At 37.7% G+C, this 25,075-nt stretch overlaps 1 protein-coding gene across 1 annotated transcript; it reads left to right on the top strand.

Annotated features, from left to right (window-relative positions):
- The first annotated feature begins 843 nt into the window (after positions 1 to 843).
- LOC139721849 (neuronal acetylcholine receptor subunit alpha-10-like) lies at positions 844 to 25,075 on the top strand. Its single transcript, XM_071633167.1, has 7 exons — positions 844 to 945; positions 13,266 to 13,408; positions 15,058 to 15,102; positions 20,023 to 20,132; positions 20,916 to 21,135; positions 23,690 to 24,008; positions 24,570 to 25,075. Exons 1-7 carry the CDS (start codon positions 858 to 860, stop codon positions 25,073 to 25,075), a joined length of 1,431 nt encoding a protein of 476 aa, XP_071489268.1. The 5' UTR covers positions 844 to 857.

The raw sequence follows: 25,075 nt of genomic DNA, 5'->3' as shown, positions 1-25,075 counted from the left end.
TTACACTTTGAGTTCAGTTGATAAGACTTGTTTAATGGGGGAACATTACATATTTTCTTCCCTCTTTTTATGTCATAATCAGAGCTCGTGAAAAGTGTGTGTGTGTGTGTGGGGGGGGGGGGGACACGCGACATTTCGTTTCCGTTTTGCATACGAAAACTGATGTCGTGTGTATAATGTGCGTGGAATCCGTACTCACGCTTGGGCGCAAGGTGTGGTAGTCCTGCACGTCAGTTGATGTTAGTACATGCGTGTGGGCGTGTTCGTGGACGTGCGGTAGTAACATAGAAAAGGGAATTAGACGTTCGTTCGAGACTTAACATAAGTCTTTGATTAACCCAACAGAAGCTTTTTATTCATGCATCTGTAATGATGGAGAAAGCTGAGGGCGATTTTTTAGCACCTGATAAAGTCAGTCGTCGTACGTAAAGATCATATATTGTCATAAATAACATCATCACTGAACAATGAAGGGAAATGAAATGACATAATAAGCCGGCAACTCTTCGACACGCTCAAAGATGAAACCGGAAGAGCGCCATCTTTTGATCATTTTCTCGATGATCACCATCGGGAAGTAAGTAGCATTTCGCAATATGACGTGCTCAGGCGGGGCGACATGCAGACACCGTCCTCTACTGCACGCATCGCATGAAAGCCAGCGCCGTGTATAATGTTTAAGCCACCCCCCTGTTACGAGCAATCCCGTAAATGTCGCTGGTATCGCGAAAACTGTGAGTGTTCTCAGTCTCCTGTGAGAATTTCACGGTGTAGAATAAGTGGAGTGATTTTGTACATTCAAGCGATGGACAGGAGAAAAAACAAATAAACAAGAGACATACATTTACGGACACAGGATGGCGACGTCGTTGTTTGGTCTTCAGACAGCCTTGCTAGGGATATCATGGATCATCCTAAGCCTACTACTTGTTTGCCAAGGCAAAGGTAACGGTTTTGATGCGCAATATGCTACGTTTTCTTTCATCGTATTTTGTTACTCGTCATATACTGCAGTGGTAAATGTTGTGGTATTATAGTTGTTATCGGCCTTGATGTCTTCAATTTAATGCTAATCTGTGACTGAATTTTGTTGTGAAGTGCTGTGAAACCAGTCATTGACTGTGTGAGTGCGCTATATAAATGATCCAATTGTATTGTATTGTATTGTATTGTATTGTATTGTATTGTATTGTATTGTATTGTATTGTAACTAGAGATAAGATCATTGACAACACTTTGCGTTCATGATCTTTGTATAGGGCTAGTACGAGTTACTTGTTATCTAATCCTGCATAATATTACATTTTTGCTATTCGGAGAGTGGCCTTTTATATCGTCGAAAACAAGCGGATAACTTTCTAAATCTTACCCTCTTCATTAAGAGTCGTTCAGGGATGACCACTGTTAAATTTTTTTAATGATTGAAAAATTGCATTTGAAACTCCAAGCAATATCACAGCTTTCTTTTCTTTTTAATTCTACGGGTTGTCATCGGCGTCCAGTCCCAAGTGTTTTCCGACTTTTTTTTGTCACTGGTTATTACGTCACACCAACAAAATAAGCCTCCATTTGTTGATCTAGATAGCGTTTATGCTAGCGCAGTGATCGCCATGAAGAACTTTTGATTGTATGCTATGAATTGAATTCATTATTATTTTTACAATTTTGAAAATCCCAGCAATATCGCAACTTTATTTCCTGTTTTTTTCTTTAATTCTACGGGTTGTCATCGGCGTGTAGTCCCCAGTGCTTTCTGATTTTTTGTTATAGGTTATAACGTCACACCAACAAAATAAGCCTCCATTTGTTGACCTAGATACCGTCCATGCTGGCACATTACATCGACAGGAAGAACCTTTGATTGTATGTTATGAATTGAAGTCATGATTATTTTAACGAGGGCAGGAAATGAAGTAAGACATGAAAAATATATCCAAAGGTCAACCTTAGGCTAAGTTAGCGAGTTTTAACCCTTACTCTACCAGCAGGGACTTTGGACATTGTTTACAACTAAATGGGGTTTTCTGCGCCAGTTGCTGCCAAAAGCAACACAAATGATTAAAGGTACTGTTCACCATTGGGAGCAGTGATTTAAAAAAATGTTCTAGTTATCTCATTTGATGTATATGTGTAGGTCAGTTGTATCTCAAAACACCCTACTATATAAAAAATTGCAATAAGACCTAAAATATAAGGAGATGTTACTATTTTTTTCAATGAACCATACTGTAGACAGTTTATTCTAGAAACAATTTTATCCTAACTATTATTTACAGTTTGTATATTTAACAATTACTTAACATTGGTTATACTAGTTACAATTTTTACATTGGTTGTTCCTATCCCTAACTCACATTTTAGTACTGTTTTGAAGCACTAAAGCTGTTTTGTTTTTTTATACCTGCAAATGCTAAATAATGCCTTTAAAGAAATCCACGAAATATATTCCCTGAGGGACTGTATTAGGCATAGTTATTGTAACAGCAGAGAGTTTATGGTTCGGCATGTGCGCGCGCGCGCGTGTGTGTGTGTGTGTGTGTGTGTGGACCTGGAATTTTCTATGTGGGGCGAAGAAGGGGAGTAAGAAAGCCAGAACGATAAGAGAGAAACCGAGAAAGAGAAAGGAGAGAGTGCGCGAGCGACAGAAAACGAAATGAAAAGTAGAAGAAAAGTGGAGGAAATATTTATTAGAGGAATGAGAAAAGAATATTATTCGCAATGAAGACGGCATATTTTATTGTCAGTTCTTTTAAGAACTGAGTGAAGATCTAACAAAACAATGTATCAGAAAGGCAGAGTAGGATAGATGAGAAGAGAGAGAGAGAGAGAGAGAGGAAAGTGGAAGTAGCTAGTGATGAAGGACTGGATATTAAATCCTTTTTTGAGAAGCTCTGAAAAGGACTATGTTGGAAGTGAAATCATGCAGAGAGAGAGAAAGAGAGGGAGTTTTTTTTTTCTTTTTTGTATACATTATCTCTTCCACCACAGTCTTCGACCTTTTCTACCATTCTTCTTCAAAGCAGAACATTTTAGGTGTACAAACAAAGTGAACTGTTACAGCTTTAAGACCCAAGAAGAGAGAAAGATTATCCCGGATGATTAATGATTTGTTTGACCTTCTCGAAGTATTAAGTGCTAAACCTTTAAGACTTTCGATTGTGAACTGAAAAGCAGTCTGACCAAAGGGATATCTAAGGTGGCAAAGCTTCAAGTTTTTATAAAAAGTCACCCTAACCTCATTGCACCTTTCTACCTACCACTGAATTACTAACTGTTCACGTACATACGAATATCTCCTAAAAAGACCCCGAATTTGTCAGCTTGAAAATGACTGGTTACCCAGAGTAGTAAAACCTGCGAGTTTAGGACTTTAACTTATGTCATGTCGAATCAAGGTATGATGTACAAAACACAGACCTTGCATGCATTGTAATTATGTTATTTCAAAATGAATTGATTTACATGAATATCTCTTTCTTGTTTTCGAAATAAGAGCTGTCAATACGTATGGGGCTTATATATATATATATGATTTATATATATATATATATATATATATATATATATATATATATATATATGTTATATATACATATATATGTATATATATATATATATATATATATATATATATATATATATAGGTACACATACTGTATAAGGCTTTATGTTGGTATGGCTAGCGCGAGTTTCTTTACTGATGCTATTTTCAGTCAGCAGACTTTTCCCGCGAATCTTCCTTTGTCGTCGCGCGGGGAAAGCGGGCACCCATTAGTCGTGCTGCTCCCGTCCAATCATGTGTCACGAAGCAGTAATTTATGAATGCGACTGGAAGCGCAGTATGTTAACATGCTACCGTGTGCAGTTGGCTTGACCATTACTTTGTCTCCCCCTCCTTTATTTTTGCATGGAAAGCATTTGTGATGTAGTTTCGGGAAACTCGCATGATTGTTAAGCTAACATAGTCAGATAGTTAACAGTCATAACCTTCGATAATGTGTAAGCATATGAGAAAGTTCACTCACTACGTGTTTTGATGACAGGATTTATTTCATCGGTGCTGTGAATGAAAAAAAAAAGCAATCTACAGGTTTCTGCATTAATGGTGTCTGATAGCTTAATATATTGACATTATGAAGAGATTATCGTCAAAAATTTTGCCAAATTTATGGATTAATTCGTTCACAATAATTACTATTGATATCGAAATCTCCTGCTTAGCAGTTGTCCAACAAAATAAATAGCGAGTCCGCTTGTTTGATTGGGTCTTTAATAGCCCTTTTCTATTAAAACAGTAACATTTCTGTATCAAGTTTCCATCCTTTAATTTGTTATTTGACAAGAAATAGGTTGCCAAACATGATATATTTTTTTTCAAAGCTTTGTAGTTGAATTGTATTGAATTGAATTGATGGAAATTACACTGGTCTTACACTCGAACAGTGAACATAATTATCATATTCATTTTCATATTTCACTTGAAATCTACATATATACTAACCAAAAAAAAAAAACCAACAACAAACGAGCAAGATACAAAGTGATATAAGCGGGTCATCACTAGAAAGTGTATCTGCATTATGTACATAAAAAGACAATTCTCTATAACATGTGAAATATGAATGAAACCCAAAGCAAAGTTTGTGACCGCTGGTTCTAGGAAAAAAAAAATATACCAATGTAAATTTGATTTGCAGTGGAGATAGGACACAGCATACTCATGACGAAACTATATGAAAGCTAAAATAGCAAGATACAAAGGGCAAAAGAACTAAAAGTGAAGAGAAAAAAAGGAAACAAGAAGAAAAAGAATAAGAACTGGGTGAAAAATAGCATATGTATAAATGCACAAGTATACGAACATATATCTAGAATCAAGTTCATAACGAGTTTAATACAAGCCAGCTAGGTTGCCTGAACGAATAGCCCGTTCTTGTATTTTGAAAATTTTCTCAATGTGGGATTTTACACAGTTCCCCAAGGCAAGTGTACCGTAATTCAGATAACGATTGAGCGTGGAATATAAATTTTTCAAAATATACTTGGGAAAGAATATTTGAGTTTGTTTAAAATTCTGGTATTTCTTGAAAGCATCTTAGATGATTTATCTGTGCTTTATTCCCATGATAATTCATGGTTAATATAAAGACCTAAAAATTTAGACGATTCAACTTGAATTAAACATTCATTAATCATTTTTATATCGCCTGGCAAATGAGTGACGGAATTACTAAACAACATATAAATGGTTTTGTTTACACTGAGAAACAACTTGTTTGCTTAAATTCACATTTGAACTGACTTTGACTCTCTGTTCACTTCATCTAAAAAAAAAGGTGTTGGGTTTCGATGTGAAAATAGGATATTCGATCATCGGCAAAAAGAAGGGAGGACAAACATAACATGAATTTTTGAAATCATTCATATAAAGAATAAACGAGAGCAGGCCCATGAGAGATCCTTGTTTCCTGTTCGTTAGATATCTCCTGAACCAGTCCAAGGCTTTTCCACGTATCCAATAATGCGAGAGTTTACATAACAAAATATCGTGATTGATAGTGTCAAAGGCCTTGGACAGGTTTAGGAATATACCAACTGTCTGTGATGAATCGCCAATAGCATGGGCTACTTTGTCGATAGAAACAAGCAGAGTGTCAGAAGTAGAGTGTTCTTTTCTAAGTCCAAATTGAGAATCACAAAAAAGTGTTGCCATCATTCAACAAACAAACAAAATATGTTCGAGAATCATTGAAATTGTGGTCTAATGAGATATTGGGCGATAATTACTTACATCTTCTTTATTAACTTTTTTTAATAAACTGGAACAACTTTAGCAATTTTCATTTGACTAGACACTATGGCAGTAACAATTAGGGACAAATTCAAGATTATGTTCAGGGAGATAAAATTGCGGATACAATATTTTTCAGTAAGAATAATGCCCTCGTGTCCACGACTCTTTTTTTTTCCTGCTTTTAACTTGTGAACTACGTCCTTCACCTCCCTCGTATTCTTGTACGGGACCAAACGATGTCGGTACCAAACGGTGTCGAGTGGGTTAAATTGAACCTTTCTAATACTAGTATGCGTGTGGTTGATTTGTGCAAAGTTATGAAACTTGTTTAGTAAACAAAGATTGACATTAAGCCGAAGTAGCAGGGTATTGCCCACCTATTTACGAGTAATGGCTGTCTTAAACATAGATAAGAAATCGGTCTGTATACAAATGTACCGGATCGCCATCACAGTCCTATGTACAATAACTGTTACCTGAGAAGATTGAGGCGCCGTGGCTATTATGTAACTGTTTTCCCTCTTTTTTTATTTTTATTTTTTTGCTGGTATCACAGATTTATCCCACATCTTATACTGATATTCCATTTCACGAATATACTGAGTACACATTATAACACAAACACACACACACACACACGCACACGCTCACGCAAAAACACACTACAGTGTATTTCATCCAAACACACGCTCAAGTACATGATAAAAACAATGTCCTACGCACCCAGACACACGACGAAGAGCAGAACAATTATGTGCGTCTGTGATTATTACGACGCTTTCACACAGTTGGCCCTGACAGACAGAGCAAGCGATTAGGAAAATGTGTATCCACACATGCTATACTCTACGACCAAGAGTGACAAGAAGAAAGCTTGGGAAGGAAGAAAGAGAGAGAATGAAGGCCTGATGTATACCCTTCCTATGAACTAAAAGTTAAAGGGGACCACCAGGCTTGGGAATACTTTGATTTTTATTTGATTTTGATTTTTATTCTTATTTTATTTTATTTTATTTTATTTTATTTTATTTTATTTTATTTTATTTATTTGTTTCTGCATTTCCCGCTGTTGATAGCATATTGTTATTACACATAATTTGCTGATGGACTAGTTTCATCTCTGTTGGATTTGCAATGTGCAAAAAAAAGTGTATAACCGATACAATAATAATGATATAATTCAGCTGCTTTTGCTTTATAAACACCTAAAAGTAAGCTATCTATAGCAAGACTATGACTTCTGTGGAGAGCAACAATCAAGAAATGATTGATGCATGTATTCAGTGTGCGACTTTCGTTTGTGATGCGTTTTATGATCCGTTTATTAAAGTTCAGCGCTTTTTTTGCTTCGAAATTATCGGTCGATACTGTTTGAAGTAATTTTCGCTCCGGAATGGAAGCAGTGCAGGGTGGAGAGGTTTGGGGCCGTGTTCACACAACCTACCGTCCCATTTCTGGCGTTTTCGCACTGACGACAGAGGAGTGAAAATAGGAAATAAAAACAGGCACAATTCCCTCGTTTGTCCTGTCTCAGTCTTTCATCTGCGCATGATATATTATGGAGTGAATACAAATTAAGACAGGACTTGTGCCATTTTGTCAGACCATATTAATTGTTCATTCTGCTCATTGCGGAGCAAATGTGGCGATTTCAGCGACACAGAGAAATTTCCATTAGCGCGACGGTTAATACGGAGATTGAGACACTTGTGATGTTGGTTTTTGAGTGGAGTATCTTTCATATAACATACACGAAGCCCTTATCTGGCGGCACCCTTTGAACTACGCATTATTCTCTACTCAGGTTTCCACTGGAAGTGCGACCTCCATCAGTTTCTCTGTATTATGTATACATTTTTGCTAGCGTATGTGTTTCATTAGCTAATAACTTTAATGATTATCAATTCATTTGAAATATATTATTGAATGGTGAAATCGCACAAAACTAGTGTGTAATATCGTAATGTGTTCCCAAATAACAACCTTTGAATAACGTTGACCATAGCGTTTTGTAGGTGAACCACAGATGCTATAGTCTTTGGCGTTTAGTTTTGAATTCATTTTTCGTAGCCTATATGAACCATACTGGATAATTGCCATAATTATTCCCATCCGATATTTACTGATAGGGGGTTATAGTAAAAAACAACAACAACCCGAGGCTGCCATCACCCCCCCCCCTGCACACACACGGTGTAGAAAAGAAAACTAAAGCAGGAAGAAGTATTTGACAACTTAAACGCCTGCTGATGAAACCCTTGAGACGTTTTCTATGGGGGAAGGTCACTTCTCCAGCTCTCTACACTCATGCACCTTCCCCGGGCCCCCTTTTGCATTCTTTACTCGAATTTCGTTCTATGATGTTAAACTCGTACTAAATGAATAACACAAAAATGATAGCTAGGGTTCCACTCGCTTATGCGGCTGAATGACTTCAATACGTTCATGTTAAGAAAGAGTTTATTCAGATTGTTACAAAATCAAAGCGTTATATGAAGACCTGGCAACCATGAATATAATTATGACAGTCTCACTATCAATAGGTTTTCCCGCTCAATTTCATACTTTTGTCATTCAAGTTCCTATTCCGAGCATTCAATTTCACGCATTCCGCGCTCGCAGCACTGAATCAGCAATCAAATTCAAAATCCGGTCATTCGAATTCACTATCTGAGCATTCAAATTCACTGTCGGAGCATTCAAATTCACTATATTCATGTCAAGCTGGCGACGGAATCTCGTCGGTCATTCAACTTCGTGAATAGGCAACCATGTTCCAAATAGCTGCATTCAATTTAGAAGAAGGCCGGAATTTAGTTAGTTTAGGGCCGTGCATGTATGTCTTTTTTACTTATCATTTAATATATCGGGATTTATGATGAATATTATATATTCATTTTGCAGTAGAGGTCCACCTGTTCATTGACAAATATGAACTCGGGCTTCACGAAAAGGAATATACGCAGGCACATGTCCCTCTGATAAGACATAAAATGGAGGTCCCATGTGTGACAGAGTCACAACTCATGCATGCAAAAGATCCCACTTCGATATCGCAAAGAGCAGAGCGTTTAACCAGGTGAAGTGGTCCCACCTTATATCCAGTTATTGCAGCCATCTTCTTAGATGGAAAATGAAACAAACAAACAAACAAACAAACAAACAAACAAACAAACAAACAAACATTAGGCACTGTACATGCCTACAGAAGAGCATGATTCGGAAGGTTGGTTGACACCTTCGAAAAAAAGCAATTTCGACCAGGCCTACATTGAAGCTGATAACATGAACATTGCATACGTCTTATTTGTTGTTTATTGCTATCTTATTGGTTTACTTTTTGCGGGACTATGTGAGGTCATTGTGTGTCAGTTTGTCTTTAAATTGATGTATTACCATTGTGTGGTTAGTGTTTGGGCGTGTTGTCAGCATGCATCAAGAAATACGATTAGATTGTTGTTGTGTTGTTTGGATGCACTGCTGATTGGACCTTACAGTTTAGAATTTCTTGAGATGAAAATCAAAGAATACATGAACAGAGAACAATTTAGAACCTTGAAACAATAATGATTACACTTTATGCAAGCATTCATTGGTTGTGTATCATTCATTGGTTGTGTATGCCATTCCTCCTTTCTTAAAAAAAAGGTGCAGTCAATTTTCCTCGTTAAATTGATCGCACGAAGTAGGAACTTGATCGCCTGAAAATGAAAATGAACGCTCCAAACAAGCTCATCGGGACTATCACATGACTGTCGCGTGAATTTGAATGCACGAGTAGGAAATGCAATGCTTGCATTTGGAAATTGAACGCCCAATCGTGAATTTGATTTCACGAAAAAGAAATAGATGCCAATAAATGAAATTGATGGCTCGGATTCTGAATTTAAATGCCCGAATATTTCCGCGTGCGTGCGCTGTATGAATTTGACCGCACGCTAAATGAATTTGAATGACAAAAGTATGAAATTGACCGGGAAAACCTATATTAGTCACCTTGACCAACTTGATCAGAGTTATTGATATTGCGTAATCGAACCGAATACGTACAGGCAAAGACAGCGTTACACAAAAAAGCAACTTACATCACTACACACACACACACACACACACACACACACACACACACAAAGACACACACACTAACATCTATAAAAGAAGAAAAATGTTCCAAAGCCCCTTACAACGAAGAGTATTCAGTGGACTGACGGCCTAACGATCAATCACAAAAAAATGCTACGAAGATAGCAGAAAACGTTTTCAATAAGTTGAACGCACGCCTCGCTACAACACTTTCCATTTAACTATAGAAAGGAATGTGATCTGGGCTTTGATGTCATACATCAAATGGGAATAATGTCAACGTTACACTTGCTTATTTCTCCACTTTTAAACAACACTATCAATCTCTGTGCATGAAATCAGAAAGTGAGCAGCGTATATCGCACTGTCATCAGGCTCGTGATTGGCAACCTTGGGACTTATGTCACGCTCGAGTGTCAATTACAGCCGCATCTCTCTGGCTCTTAATTCCAGCTTAATACTTAATGCACAATGCACTCTGCAGTGGCGGCCAGTAATGGACCAATTTATGGATGAGGTGTCTGTTTAAAGTGGGATTTGTAGTCAATCGCTGTCTTTGCCATATACACAGCGAGTGGATGACGCATGGAACGAATGTAGACTCAAATGAAAATTGTGTCATGGAGTCGGCTTGGCCTGTCATCCTTTCAATGAAACAACATAACTACCACAATATTTAACCTTTATTGTTTTTGTAACTCAGCGGCAAAGCGGATCTTTTTGATCTTTTTCATTGGAAACTAATGATCGAACTCTACCACATTAAATGGTGTATTGATTATCGGGGTTTAACTGACTACGACGTGGTTTCAAAGCAAAGCCGTTTAGCAGAAAAGCATGAAATTTGGGAATGATATTAAGGATATAGAAGATATAAAAGAGCTAAAATTAACCATTATGAGTTTGGTCTCAAACAACAGCTAAAATACAGAGAATTTTGCTGACGTCTTTTTCCTGACATTACAGGTGGAGAAAAGAGGATCAAAAAGGCTTGAACCGTCAGGCTCATCAGCTGAATGCCATTCTGTGGCATAGCGAGTTTATACATGATATAGTAAAATAGTTTCAGCTATTGGTGGAAAAGTATGGTCCTGAAAATACAGGGACACTCTATAATTACAAAACTGTAATGTTGATGAACCTACTGCTGAAAAGATCATGGCTCCACTAATTCTACAATGATGTTTGCTCGTGATGACTTCAAGGGCGGTCATGACCGCATCCATGCATGGCATAAAGCGTCTCTTACTTACCCAAGACAATATTAACTAGAGAGGGGCCGTCAAAGGCGGCAGACCCACGCCTAAGTACAAAGTCGGGGTAAACATAATGTGCATTCGGTCATCTACCAGAGTTCGGCCACTTAATTGCCTGTGTGCTTTATCACCAGCCAGTGAGTTCTACCAAAGATCGTACACTGAAGTGTACGATCTTTGGTTCTACAGTCACATCTCACGCAAATCACATCATTACACATACGGTATTAACACTCATTCACGTACAGAAAAAGTCCTTAAGTCTCCTCCAAAAATCCATCGAAAATCCCAAATTCCGCCGTCAAAAGTGCAGAATCGGAACTTTTCCAAGCGCGCGCGAATTAAGTCCAGTTTTAAGAGTATTGTCTACGTGACGGGTCGCGGAAAAAGCGCTAAAAATCGAGAAATACGCCGTTTTCTTGCGGGATATTTTGATTACAGCAAGCCGAGAGTGTGATGATATCAAAGGTCGTATGAGTGTACGATCTTTGATGGTATCCACAAAAGCGCAAAAGAAAAACAAAATTTACGTATCCCCTAGGCAATTACCCCTATGATTAGTGTCTACGGGAATTATTCAATGCAAGGGTTGAATGCAAATGTCTACTGCACCAGTATTCGGCCACCAACGAGCGCCGCAACGTCCCCGATGCAATTTTGCACCAACAGTGTAGAGCGCGATGCATTTTCAGCGGCCTTGCACACGCATTGACATTGAGCGCGCATATCGTGCAGTGTGACTGCGACCGAGCAAATGCTCCTCCAACGAAAAAAACAATCAATGTTAATTTGAAAAATCATCAAAATACGGGCCAGTTTGTGATGACGGAGAACGAACTTTCATAAATCTAGAAGGACATAGTCCCTCAAATAGGCCTAAACGTAAATTTCGGAATTCTTACGAACATTTGAGCAGCGAAGTCGGATCGTTTGGGAGTTTATGTTTTCGTATGGTAGCGGAAAATCGCAAAGTGAGAAACGGGAAATTTTCGGAGTGGTCACTATACCATGGGGTCAAAACTTCAAGGTCACACAGAATTTGCAAGGGTCAACCGATTATCACCAAAATCTAATCGATTCTTTCCTGCCATTATCCAAACATCCCCTGAACATTTCGTGCAAATCCGTGTACCCGTTCTCTTGTTATCTTGTACACAAACAAACAAACAAACAAACAAACAAACAAACAAAAAAACAAACAAACAAACAAACAAACAAACAAACAAACAAACAAACAAACATACGGAACCCTTTACATAACCCCCTGCCGATTTTCATCGACGTGGGTAATAACATTGTCATCATGATTGAATAGTTCTGCCCTGGACGATATAGAGTAAATACAATGTGGTTTCAGTGATTTCCTTTTTTCCATCTCATCTTGACGTAGTCAGCAGAAAGCCATGTTTGATGTATTTCCTTGCGTCCATTGTTTCCCATGCAGCGTTCAGCGTTCAGTGTTCATGCGTTTTACATGTTCAGGTTATAATAATGATACGGTCTTTTTCTATATTCAGGGTAGCTTCTTACCTGTTACCAATGTTCTACCACGAGAGTCCTGCCATTATCATAACCTAGCATTACCAGGTACCCATTTATAGGCCTGGGTCGAGAGGGACGTTGTGGGTAAAAAAAACATCTTATTCAAAGACTTAGGCACTTCACGGGATTCGAACTCGTGATCTCCGATTGAAAGTCAGGAATCTTATCCACTCTGCCATAGTATACACACTGCATGATGTTCAGAACAGTTGGCTTTTGTATGTCCAACAGGTGAGATTGGATTCGAAGCCTACAGAGTGCCTATATCGTTGGATAAGATAATAACTCATCAAGTCCCTCTTGACCTATAAATAGGCGTAATATGCCTTGAAAACTTGAGTATCTTGGAACTTGAAAAAGATGGACCCTAAGGAATAAACAAACAAACAAACAAACGATGGTTTGTGTAAATGAGGCCTTGTAATAATGCTAATCTATGCCATTGTAATCATATTTTTATTTCTCGTGAACGTTTGTTTTTTCTACTTTTAATTCGTTACCTTTCTTATCCTCTGTCCATGCAATGCTTTGACTCTTTCAAAACTAGTTCATGTTTTGATTTTCCTTGCGTCATTAATTACGACATGCAGGCTCTGCAAATATGAATCCCAGCAAACGTCTCTACGAGAACCTCAGGTCCGCCTACGGCTCAGTCGCTGTCAGACCCATCGTTAACATGTCTCAACAAATCAACGTCTACCACCGCCTTCTCATCTCGCAGATAATTGACTTTGTAAGTATATTATATATATATATATATTTTTTTTTTTTTTTGATGACGAGGGGGGGGGGGGGGCTGATTGCACCTCTTTATACATGGGACAGTCACAGTCGTGGTCCGTTATTTCTCAGTAGGTAGTAGGTTTATCGGGATAGACAAGGATTAATTGAATATTCAATATTAAACAGCAATACAACGACCAGTCAAATCGATGACTCAAACCTCAATAGTAAGGGGAAGTCATAAATTCCTTCTCTTGCAATCAAACAGAAAGGATGGGCAAGCTCTGATTATGAAGAACGGCCCCTTGAAACAGGTAGTATCTAAGATTCCATGAAACCTTAGTGGCTGTCAATGGGGCTCTGCAACAAAGAATCATGCCTTGCATATGTGACCCTGCATCACAAAACCACCAAAAAGTCGCCATTCTTAAGTTTAGGGCAGATTCTAAAAGAGCAGACTCCAAGCTTTAAAATGACGTATACTTCAAAACAGGGGGATTTTCCAAACCCATCTAAGTTAATGGAGTGTGTATTGAGAAAAGAGATCCGAACGTAGGTTCAGTTGAGTGGGTAATTAGTTCACCCCGCTGTACTCCCTGTAATGAATTGAACAAAGAACAGGACATAAAGCTCCATAGCAACCATTATGATGGGATTAACAAGCTAAACTGAAAGATTACACATCAGTAAGTGCATAATAGTCATGCCCAATATTAACTGACAAAGCAATAGCATCACCCTTTCAAAAGTTGAAGGAGTTGAAAGTGAAAAGTGTTAGAAGGGTTTGTTGTCGATACTAGGAAACTAAGCAATAACATCATCCTTTCAAGAGTTATTAGAGTTTGAAGTACAAAGTGTTAGAAGGGTTTGTTGTGCTTCGAATGCGTTAATCTGAGAAAGCCTACCTCAGACCGAAACAAAGTGTTGTAGCATAAGAATGCAAAAAGATAACTCATTTCGTTTTATGATCTCAAACTTAAGAAATAAATATAGGAAGAGTTGCTCTTTCAGAAAATATCAAAAACAAAAGATTTACTAGGTTGTCCTTTTTCACCTGTTTTGAGTCGTCGGGGGGAAATCAAGTCGTGCGACTTTTTGTTAGTTTTATAATGCACAGTCAAATATGGGGACACATTACACATAATTTCTTATGGTCTTATATGGGATGTCATTGTCTTGCAATATTATAAAAACACAATGTCAAACCATTGTTGATCTTTAGAGTAAGATATAAAGGTAAAACTTCTCGCCTCATTGAATAACAATCTCACTGCTTTGCCCGAAGCTACACAATTTGAGGAGATTCAATGTTGTGATGATATTGCTATACAGATAACGATCACAGATAATTCGTTCCATAACATATTTGAAAACAGCCGAAGATTCTTGTGACCGCATAGAATTAAGTTGTTCATACTGTCCGGCAACGGGCTATCAACAGTATTATCACGTCATCATTTATAGTTTCCACTGGTATGTATCTTGAAAGAAAAAGGATGGAATAATGATGAGAATAAATTTCTCCTGGGTATTGAATATTTCTTCTCTCTATGTATCTATCAAAGTATATGGTGTTATATGAATTGATCAAAGTAAAGTGATGTAATTTTTTTCTTACATGTCTCTTTCTTGCTGCATAATGTCTCCTGATTTGCGTAGGACGAGCCTCTCCAAAGACTGACCCTTAGTGCCTGGCAGAGACTGGTAAGAATAAAATGACGGACTATGACGTCATAAAGAGCTAATATGATGTGAACTAAAAAAAAAAGACATCCATTTACAAAATGCACAGAGATTATTAGGTTTTCCACACTAGCAGCAACAACAAGAACCAAACCCCAACACGACATACCGGCAATCCTTGTCTTCCATCCTGCATGATACGCATAATATTATACATCATAAGCACTGTCTGCTTCAAGAAAAAAATAATGAATGATTATCTCAAGCAGTATAACTTACGTGCATGTATTACGGAGTAGAAAGTAAGTAGGAACACGGACATTAGAGCTGTGCCTGTCATCTTTCACATCACTCATCTATATACGTCTGTGCACTCACAAACGCAGGCACGTATGTAATGCGATATTGAAGCTCGTTTTATGCATTGAGTCCGACAACGTACTCAACTTTCATGAGCTCCTTCATCTACGAAAAACGCCGTGTTTTTGTGTTTGTTTGTTTGTTGTTGTTTTTTTGCTTTGGCGGTTTCCATTCAATTTGTCGTGTGAGCGGTATAGGTCGTGCATTCATAAACAGACACGCACACACACGCACACACACACACACACACCAACACACACACCCACACACCCTATATATAGACATATACAAACTTTGTATGTATATGCCTTTGGGGGATCGTTAATGTCATTACCGAGGAGGGGGGAATCTTACGACTGTTGTAGCAAAAATGTTTCGATGGTTGTTGCAGGGCAGAAGTTGTAAAAGTTGATGTTGAGATGATTCTATGCCAGTAAAGAATAGTTTCATTATAGCATCAAAGAAATCTAAAAAAAAGATCCCCACAAAGGCAAACCCAAACTGGTGGTGTTTTATCTAAACACAAAATCTGATCAGCGCACCACACTCAACACATTTTATGACAGTCAGCACCATCAGCTAGACTACAGTTTCATTGTTGCGGGTACCGTCCATCTTGCTTTGTAAATAATCAAGGCTTAATGTCACCTTCTCCAAACCGCTGGACACTATCAATAACGACATCTTTGTCTTTCGTTTCACAGAATCTTTGTCACACTTGCTCTTGTGATACTACAAAACCACAAATAAACATACTTGCAGTTTGTCCTTCAATTCAGGAACATCTTAAATTTTAGTAGCATTTGCTGAGATAGTGTGGAAATACGCTGGTACATGCGCAACACACCCGTTTGACCATTGCTCACCAAAAGAATGGGACAAGACCAGATAATAAATTTTGATAATCTATTGTATGTAAAACTGTATGTCTGTGTGACGGCCTCTACGAGGGCCAAACATCGATATGGAATTCAACCTGTCTTGGTCTAATAGAGGAATGGTCCGTACAGTACCTTGATAATAATTATTTAGTTTCAGTGGGAGGCTTTTATCATTATCAGACATGACTCCAGCCTCGCTCCCGTATGTCGCTTATCATGGCGTTCCAATTTTCATTTTCCATAACATTGCCAGTTGAAGGTCATTTCTACCAACTGCACGGCATTATTCATGACATGAGTTTACTCCATTCCTGTGTGCCCAATGATTTGCTCTCATGATAACGTTTATGCGTGCAGCGATTACTAAAAGGTGCATGCGATGACATGTGAAAAATATATTTATGTATTATTATGATATATTTCTATATTTTGAATTATTTTGCACCAATGGGGGGGGGGGATGTACATGCACATTATATTTAGATTTTCTAGACTGATATCTAACATCGCTGGCAATATTCCTGATATTCTTCTATTAACGACTCTGCACGAGATAGTGCTATCGGAGGGAAGAAACTGTTTAAAAAATATGCACGTTAAAAAAAGACACTTCTTCATGACTTCACAGTTCATTTTCTGATTTTCGTGCTTATATTATAGATCAGCTGTTGTCAATTGTCACTTGTCAACTGTCACTGGTGACATAAGTGATTTAATTCGAAACGTGCCACAATGCCTTCACAACAAATATTAGATTATCGAGATTATTGCAGACAACAACAGTGTGGTGTACGACCGTCGCGGCTTAATAGATGCGAATGCCACTTTCAAGTACAATTAAAGTGCTGGCACCTGTTAGGGTTAATGTCGTCTTCTCCTGCCTGACGTCACTCATTACACGAAACATGTTCACAATACACATGTCTTTTATAATCCAACACACCCTGAGGCATACCTTAACAAAGTCGTGACACTATTTGGACTATTCTATCAAAATTTTGTTTCAGCTGTGTGACGAGCTGACTACTAATGCTTGGTTCAATGATAGATAAATGAGGGCAGAACGTGCTGAAATGTTACAGTATTTAACATAAGTAAGATCAGTTTCTTATTTCATTTTGTTTTGAGACTCTGAGGCTGTCATCACTATCAAGCAGATGCTTAAAGACGGCAGGCTCCTGCATTCTTTTCTTCCTCTTTACCTGGAAACAAGTGTATCCTCAACTCCTTTGATCTCATCGTCGTTGTATTTAAACTTTAAAGATTGTGATTATGATTCTATGAATCCCCTATCGTCTTTTCCTATTCTGTTTTCAGATACACGTGTTGTCATTTTCATATATGATTTCCTTGAAAAAATGCAGAAATAAAATCGAACTGAATTGAACCGAATCAAGATCTAACAAATTCCCACGAATGTCAACGCAAGTTCATATCTACAGTAGATAACGATTTAAAGAGCTCATTGCAGTCCGGTTTTTAATATGATGTATTACCTAACCCAAGATCAGCAATATTACAATAGCGATACACTGTTATATCTTTTAAAGAACAACACTGATAAGTATGGATGCCTCAGGGAAACTACGTAAAGGTCAAATTGCAGGCCTGGTCTACCAAAATGCATCTGGAGAAACAATCTCATTGCTATCACAAGCCTGCGCTCATTTGGGACTTATTTAATTCCGGTGGCATAGTCTCTCTGCTAATTATGATAATTATGACGGCCTGGGATTAATGAGCGTGTACTTCTGCCACAGTGTTTCCTTTTTTTTTCCATGTACTATAGTAACCGAATGCTGTAAGTTTATATATATATATATATATATATATATATATATATATCATATACATTTACATACAATATCTATGTAGCTTATATGTATCTTATGGAGAGTTTTATCGCAAAAATAGCTGACTCCATTTTTTTAAAGTTGAGATATTTGTAATTAACGCTGCTAAAAACAAAGAAAATGATAAGAAAATACATGATAATTCTAATCATAACTTCTAGCATTTTCCATGTTATGTCACAAGTGAGGTATTACTAGAAAGGTGTAATTCTGCTCTATCTGATGATGGCCTTACTTTAAATGCTTAAAAATGGCGCTTAGCTCATTTCGCAATAAAACTTTTCATGTTATTACCCTCATCATTGCAGTTATCGTTATGATTATCACAATCATCTGTTTATAATCATTCTTACCTGGTTTTATCGCCTAATACAAAAAGATAAAAGCAGAAAAAACAGAAGTCTTTCAATTATTGAGATGAATAATACGTCTTAATCTTTGTTGTAAAATATAAAAAGGACCCCATTTAAAAATATTATGCCCAAGGCAAATGTCGTATCTCAAACTTATGTTATCGTTTAAACTTATGTTATTAATACTCTGTATATTGCTACATTGATCTTGATAATGATCTAATACTCATGCTAGGGTATAGAAATGTGGTGGAAATCACGAGAATCTGGTCAAACATATGAATCAGTACTTTGGTGGTATTGGATAATTAATACGTCCTCTCATTGTTATGTTGTTGTCTTTTCCATGATCACAATTCATATCCTGTATAGGCTATTATGTATTGCGAATATATATGATCGCTTAATATTCGTATATTTTGGAGTATTTCTAAAGCCTGTTGAAACACTGCTGAATGCCATGGTAAAATAACTACGTGGGCAATGATGTCAACCGATGTTTGAACACTACACGAGATGGCCGCAGTGACGAGAGCCCATTGGACCCAGCCGTATCAAGAGAACTGTAAACATTTACTTTGTGCCAAGACCCACTCACATTTTAATGCATTGTGCTAGACATTGATAACTCATGGATATTCCTAAACGACACGCACACTTGGGCGGAAAAATCCTAATGAATGATAATCAGTTTCTTTGATGTAGGAATAGGTTTTTGTATAATCATTTTAGTAATGGATTAGGTGCTGTACACTAATGTGCTTTATCGGACTTTTGCTGAATGAAATGTAAAGATTGTACTCGGTTAGAATTTTTTAATCATACACTCAGCAAAACAGAAGAAAAGGTAAACACATTTTCAAGTTTGTATTTCTTATACAAGCCTTTAATAAAACTCAATGGATTATATATCAAATTACAGGAACCACAATTGTCTTCAAGCAAGGTATAACTAAACATAAAAGCGAAATGAAATTCAGTCCTATCGCACAGAAATAAAACAGATCGTGAAATAAGTTTGAGTGGTCCAGTGCAATTGAAAAAAAGAAGAAGAAAGCACTATTAATTAAGCAGTTAACATTTTTCTCCATAGAGTCGGTATCTTTCTTCTTCACAGATTTTCCTTTTTTATAGTCCATATACCTTGTTGGGATACTTTAACTGTCAAACAGTGAAACTCATGAAAATAATCGCCTTCTCTTTCCCTTTCCTTTTTAGCAAAGGGTGTGTGTGAAGGCTCAATCGTAATGTTTAATCGATCGTCTCTCATTCAAAGATAAAATCTCTGAGTAACCCTGATCATTTGTTTCCAGTTAGCAATTAACACCGTGGCAGACTGTCCATACATAGCAAATTTTGCTTTTGCACCTTGAAAGAGAAAAACGAATGTGTTCGATCATGCATAAAATCCAGTGATATGTTACCTTAATAGGCTAAAGGTGTGTGGAATTGGCTTTAATATATTGTATATTTCTCCCTCGTATCTTCTTAAAGGATTGGAAGGACGACTTTCTGACATGGAATCCTGCCAATTATTCGGGAGTCACCACTGTTGAGTTTGAACCAGACAAAATATGGAAACCAGATATACATCTCTATGAAAAGTAAGTTAAAATACAATTAATTAATCAATATCCTGGGCGTTACCCATCGGTTTAGACATATTACCAACATACCGAGATATGTGTTTGTGTGATTGTGTGTCTGAATCCATTTGACGTGGATGACAAACATCCGGTTTTAAAGTCTTGTAAGATTTTCTAAGACGCTGAAGAATATTGAAAAATGTCAAATGTAAACAGCTGATGAGAATATATTTAAGAGACTTCGAAAAAGTTACATTTTAATTTTTCAACTCCAGTCAAAATTCCAGGCTTCCAGCATTCAAGAACGAGTCTCTCTACTTCTTTATCAGCATGCAAGCCTGATGCCTAGGGATACAATGAATGAAATGAAACATTCATGATATTGTTATATCTATAGTTTCAAGAAAAGTGTATCAACATGAAATTGAGGGAAGAGCTAACGTCTTATCTATTTTCCTTTGCATTTAAATCAAATCGGGTCACCGGCTTTTGTTTAAACATTAATGTAGATTTGTTTCCCTTACAGATATTGATATTCATTCAAATCACACGAGTTCTGACAGCAGGCAATACACTCAAAACAATTGATATATCAGCAACTTTTTAATCTCAAACCGGCTGCCTCTACCCTTGCTACACCAATCAGAGGATTAATTTGGATCCTATTCCATGATTACCCCTGTTGAATAGACAGTACACTTTATGCTTCATTCACTCCATGTGATAGTGACCACACAACCCAACCAAAATATCTACTACAACAATGTATTAAAATGAGTTTTACGTTTGGTTGTCTCCTAGCGTTGACAAAGACTTTATGAGAATCTCCAAGACCCTGATTCTTGCTGATTACGAAGGAAATGTCACGTGGTACGCGCCCATCATTGCCACCACCTCGTGTCGAGTGAACGTGATGTATTTCCCCTTCGACGTACAGATGTGCGAACTGTCCTTCAGCTCCTGGGTCTACACCCGAAAAGAGCTCGATCTCCATCTCTTGCAACACGCGGATGCAAACCAGGTTAGTAGTTTGAACGTCTGGATAATGACTCAAGTTTCAACTGGAACATTTTCTTTGGCAGTAGGCCAGAAAAAAAAAAGAAGATTGTAATTGAAAGTTTAATGTTGTGTCACAAAAGGTGACAACAGTGATGGAAAAACAGCAATAGCAGTTCTACAAACAGATGTTCACCTGTTCCATTAAGAAGAAGAAGAAGAAGAAGAAGAAGAAGAAGAAAAAAAAAAAAAAAAAAAACCCTTTACAGGTAATTCATTTTGGCCACAGTATTCATAGCATCAGCATGTAGACCAAAGTAAGCACAGACTTTCCAAGCCATGGGCACGACGGGCGCACAATGTGTCTCCATTTTGCCTTCGACATCTTGATATTACCAGCAGCTTCCTTGTGACCTTTACATGAAGTATGTCATGCGTGTAAAATAAACGTGTACATGTGCCAACTATAAAATGACCATTGCAATGTCCTTGTGAAGAATGAAAGAGGTTGTAGGCCCTACATCGCGTACATAATGATTTCAAATTTAATGACTATAATTCTAGTTTTGCAATCCATGACATATCAGTCTAAACGAACTATAAACACATCGAAACTCTTTTGTGTCGACGGCCCACGCCTTCGGTCCATTTTCGGTCCACATTACGGAATACGTGGGAAGGCCTTGGAGTGGTTCAGGAGTTATTTAGGAAATAGAAGACAATTTGTTACAATTAAAGACAATCTTTCAGTAATAAGAGAAGTGAATTTTGGCGTTCCACAAGGAAGTTTATTAGGGCCACTATCATTTATTGTTTATATCAATGATTTTTGCCAGGCATCCGATGTACTATCCTTTATCCATTTTGCTGACGATACCAGTGTATTTTTTGCCCACAATGATGTTAATTTTCTTGCTCAAAAAAGTCAATACTGAATTACAAAAAGTGAATAATTGGGTCAGAGCCAATAAATTATCATTGAATACCCAAAAAACGAAATATATGATTTTTAGTAATACTGTTGACATTTTGAGTACAGCTATAGTTTTGAATGATTTTCATTTAGAACAAGTTTCACATTTTAAATTCCTTGGAATTATTGTTGACGACAAACTTTCCTGGAAGTTACATATTGATTATATATCCAACATAATCTCACGTAATATAGGTGTTATAAATAGAATGAAATTGTATATCCAACAAAAAACATTACGTATGTTATATTCGTCACTGATATTGCCATATCTTAATTATGGTGTTTTAGTTTGGGGCAACACTCACCAGAACCTACTGGATAGAGTGTTCCTTCTACAAAAGAAAGCTCTCCGTGTCATCAGTTATCCTTTCATACCCTCCCACTCAAATATGTTATTTGCCGCAAATAAGCTGCTAAATATTAAAGATTTGTATTTATTTAATTTGGGGCAATTTATGTATACGTACAGTAACAACTCACTCCCCTCCATTTTCGATTCTATGTTTCAAAGAAATCAATCATTCCACGACTATCCCACTCGACGTTCCAATGAATTTCACTTACCTCTCTTACGAACGATTCTTGCTAAGAACACACTTAGTTTATACTGGCCCAACATATTGGAATTTTCTGAATAATGACATAAGAAATTCACCTTCTATATTTTTCATTTAAAAGGAGATTAAAGTTGTTTCTATTGCAATGTTATGTTCCTACAGAAGTGAATCAGCCTGTTGGTTCATCTTATTTTTTTCCGAAGAATTTTGATTACCAATAATATACTCTCACATATTTTCTCGTCCCTGTTGCCCTGAGACTCATACTGAGTAGATTCAATTCTACTTGTAGTACCTCCGCATCTATTTCTCTCTGTTTTTCCATATTTATGTATCCCTTCCTCGCATCCCAATATTTTTTCGACATAGTTCTGTCGAGGATCGCTGGATCTGCTTTTCCTTTCTGTCCGCTGTATTGTCTTCCTTTTATGTCAACCTTGTCTCGTTCTGTCTTGTATTGAAGTCCCCTTTCAACAAGTTTTGTCGTCTCAGTCTCGTTTAAATGTTCATTCGCCTGTGTATGTGTGTCTGTCCGTTACTCTGTCTTCTTATTGGGCTTCCAGACCTTTTTTTTTTAATCTGACTTTATTCCCGATCTTTTTTTCCCCTTTTTGCATCAGTTCATTTTCTATTGACATTCTGTACCTGAGGGGCCCACATTCTACAAGCGTTGCCTTTTTAGTGGGTCCCTCCATTTTTTCGATATTTTGTGTAATGTTATATCGTCTATATCACTTCAGTCAATTTTCATTACAACATTATTTGTTACCCCAAGGTTCCACAATTATGTTCTCTTTTCAATTTACTTTGTTCTGAATATGTAACCTTATTCTCTGTTACCAATGAAAGTGAAATGTTTATGTTCTTTTCGAAAAATGAAATAAAGTTTGAATTGAATTGAATTGACTTGAATTTCACGGAACTTGGAAATACGAGTAGCCCGTCGATTTCAATATAGAAACAGTGAAGACTGTCATGACTTTAACGCCTCGATATTCCAAGTCGTTAGTGATTATCTTCAACTGATGTCTATATTTTCCCCTTAGAATGTCTTCATCGGGAATGGTGTTTGGAATCTGTCGAGTGTCCGTCGAGAGGAGCGCTCCGTTACGTACGACTGCTGCCCAGCCGAGTATACGACAGTCCGCTACACACTTGTTCTGACGCGCACGTACGCCTTCTATCTGCTCAACATGATCATACCCAGCATTCTTCTCTGTTTCACCAACACCCTCGTCTATCTGATTCCACCCGAGTCAGGAGAGAAAGTGCAGTTTGCCGTGAGCAATTTGCTGGCCTCCATTCTATTTCAACAACTCATAGCTGGCCTGATGCCGCCACTGGGCGAAGAGCTTCCTCTTCTTGGTGAGTTGGGGGAATTCACATACTGTGCACATACTTGTTAACACTTGGCATTATACAGTACCTCATCAAAATCAAAGTTTCAAAGGTGTAGAATCAAAGTTTAAAATAAGCCGGAATGGTGTTTCAAAAGGAATTTCAGTCGATATGAAAAGTTAGATCAAAATCAAGGTAATATGCCGTTTATCTTCACTGACATTCAAACTTTCAAATAATGAAAATTTTTGGAGATTTTCACATGCAGCCAATTATTATGAAGTAAAGTATGGGACAGTTGAAGTGGGTTTTGAAACATTAAGAGAGACTAAACAGGGAAATCAGTGGCATGCCATAATTTGTAATTCACCGTATTCACCACTCTTTTTTTAAAAACTTTCATTCATCTCTATGTATCCCAATAGGACTACTCTTCTGAACAAACAATGTCAAAAAGCACTATCCTATTCTCATAATTGGCTTGCTATGCTGGAAAGTAAAGGACAATGAAGGTTGATACATCTTGTGATGGAGTCGTTGTCTGTATTAAAGCTGAACTAAGTTAGTTCACATTTTGTCTTCCCACAGGAATATTCTTTCTCTTCATGGTCATGTGCAGCTGTCTGGCCATTGCCTGCAGTATTCTCAGTTTGCGCTTCTACAACGTGAGTGGATTCAAACCCGTCCCCGCCAGCCTCCGGAAATTCATCCTCCTCACCCATGCACGCGCACACCGGAAACTCCTCCATCGCGTTTCCACGGTGCGTTCTTCGCGCCACGCCCAAAGCAGCCACCAGGATAATTGCGCCAATGCCTCGTCCTCCAGGCAAGTCGAGTTAGAACTGAAATCGAACGGGTCAGAGGTCACAGCGATGGGCATGAAGGTGGATGACCGGAACAACGTGGTGGATGGTAACGACTCGAGCTCGCTCGACCGTCGGCAATCGTTGGAGTTTTCTCGTGACGTGATAATTGAAGAGTGGCGTCTACTCGCTCGCGTCATCGACAAGCTTCTGTTTGTGACAGTTCTCGTGGTAACATGCACAGTTTTGATAGCACTCATTGTGAAATTCGCATCAGGAAGAGCCGTGTAA

Source organism: Diadema antillarum, unplaced genomic scaffold (genome assembly GCF_040938485.1).
Source record: "Diadema antillarum isolate AM-2024a unplaced genomic scaffold, OU_Dant_1.0 scf00000151, whole genome shotgun sequence".
In the NCBI taxonomy this organism is placed as follows: Eukaryota; Metazoa; Echinodermata; class Echinoidea; order Diadematoida; family Diadematidae; genus Diadema; species Diadema antillarum.
This window is presented reverse-complemented; position numbering and strand designations above follow the sequence as displayed.

Bases quoted from the DNA above. Each gene is read 5' to 3' on its own strand.
- LOC139721849 (XM_071633167.1), top strand. From the start codon at position 858: ATGGCGACGTCGTTGTTTGGTCTTCAGACAGCCTTGCTAGGGATATCA. The intron at 946-13,265 runs GTAACGGTTTTG...TACGACATGCAG, and splicing joins ACTTGTTTGCCAAGGCAAAG to GCTCTGCAAATATGAATCCC. The intron at 24,009-24,569 runs GTGAGTTGGGGG...GTCTTCCCACAG, and splicing joins CGAAGAGCTTCCTCTTCTTG to GAATATTCTTTCTCTTCATG.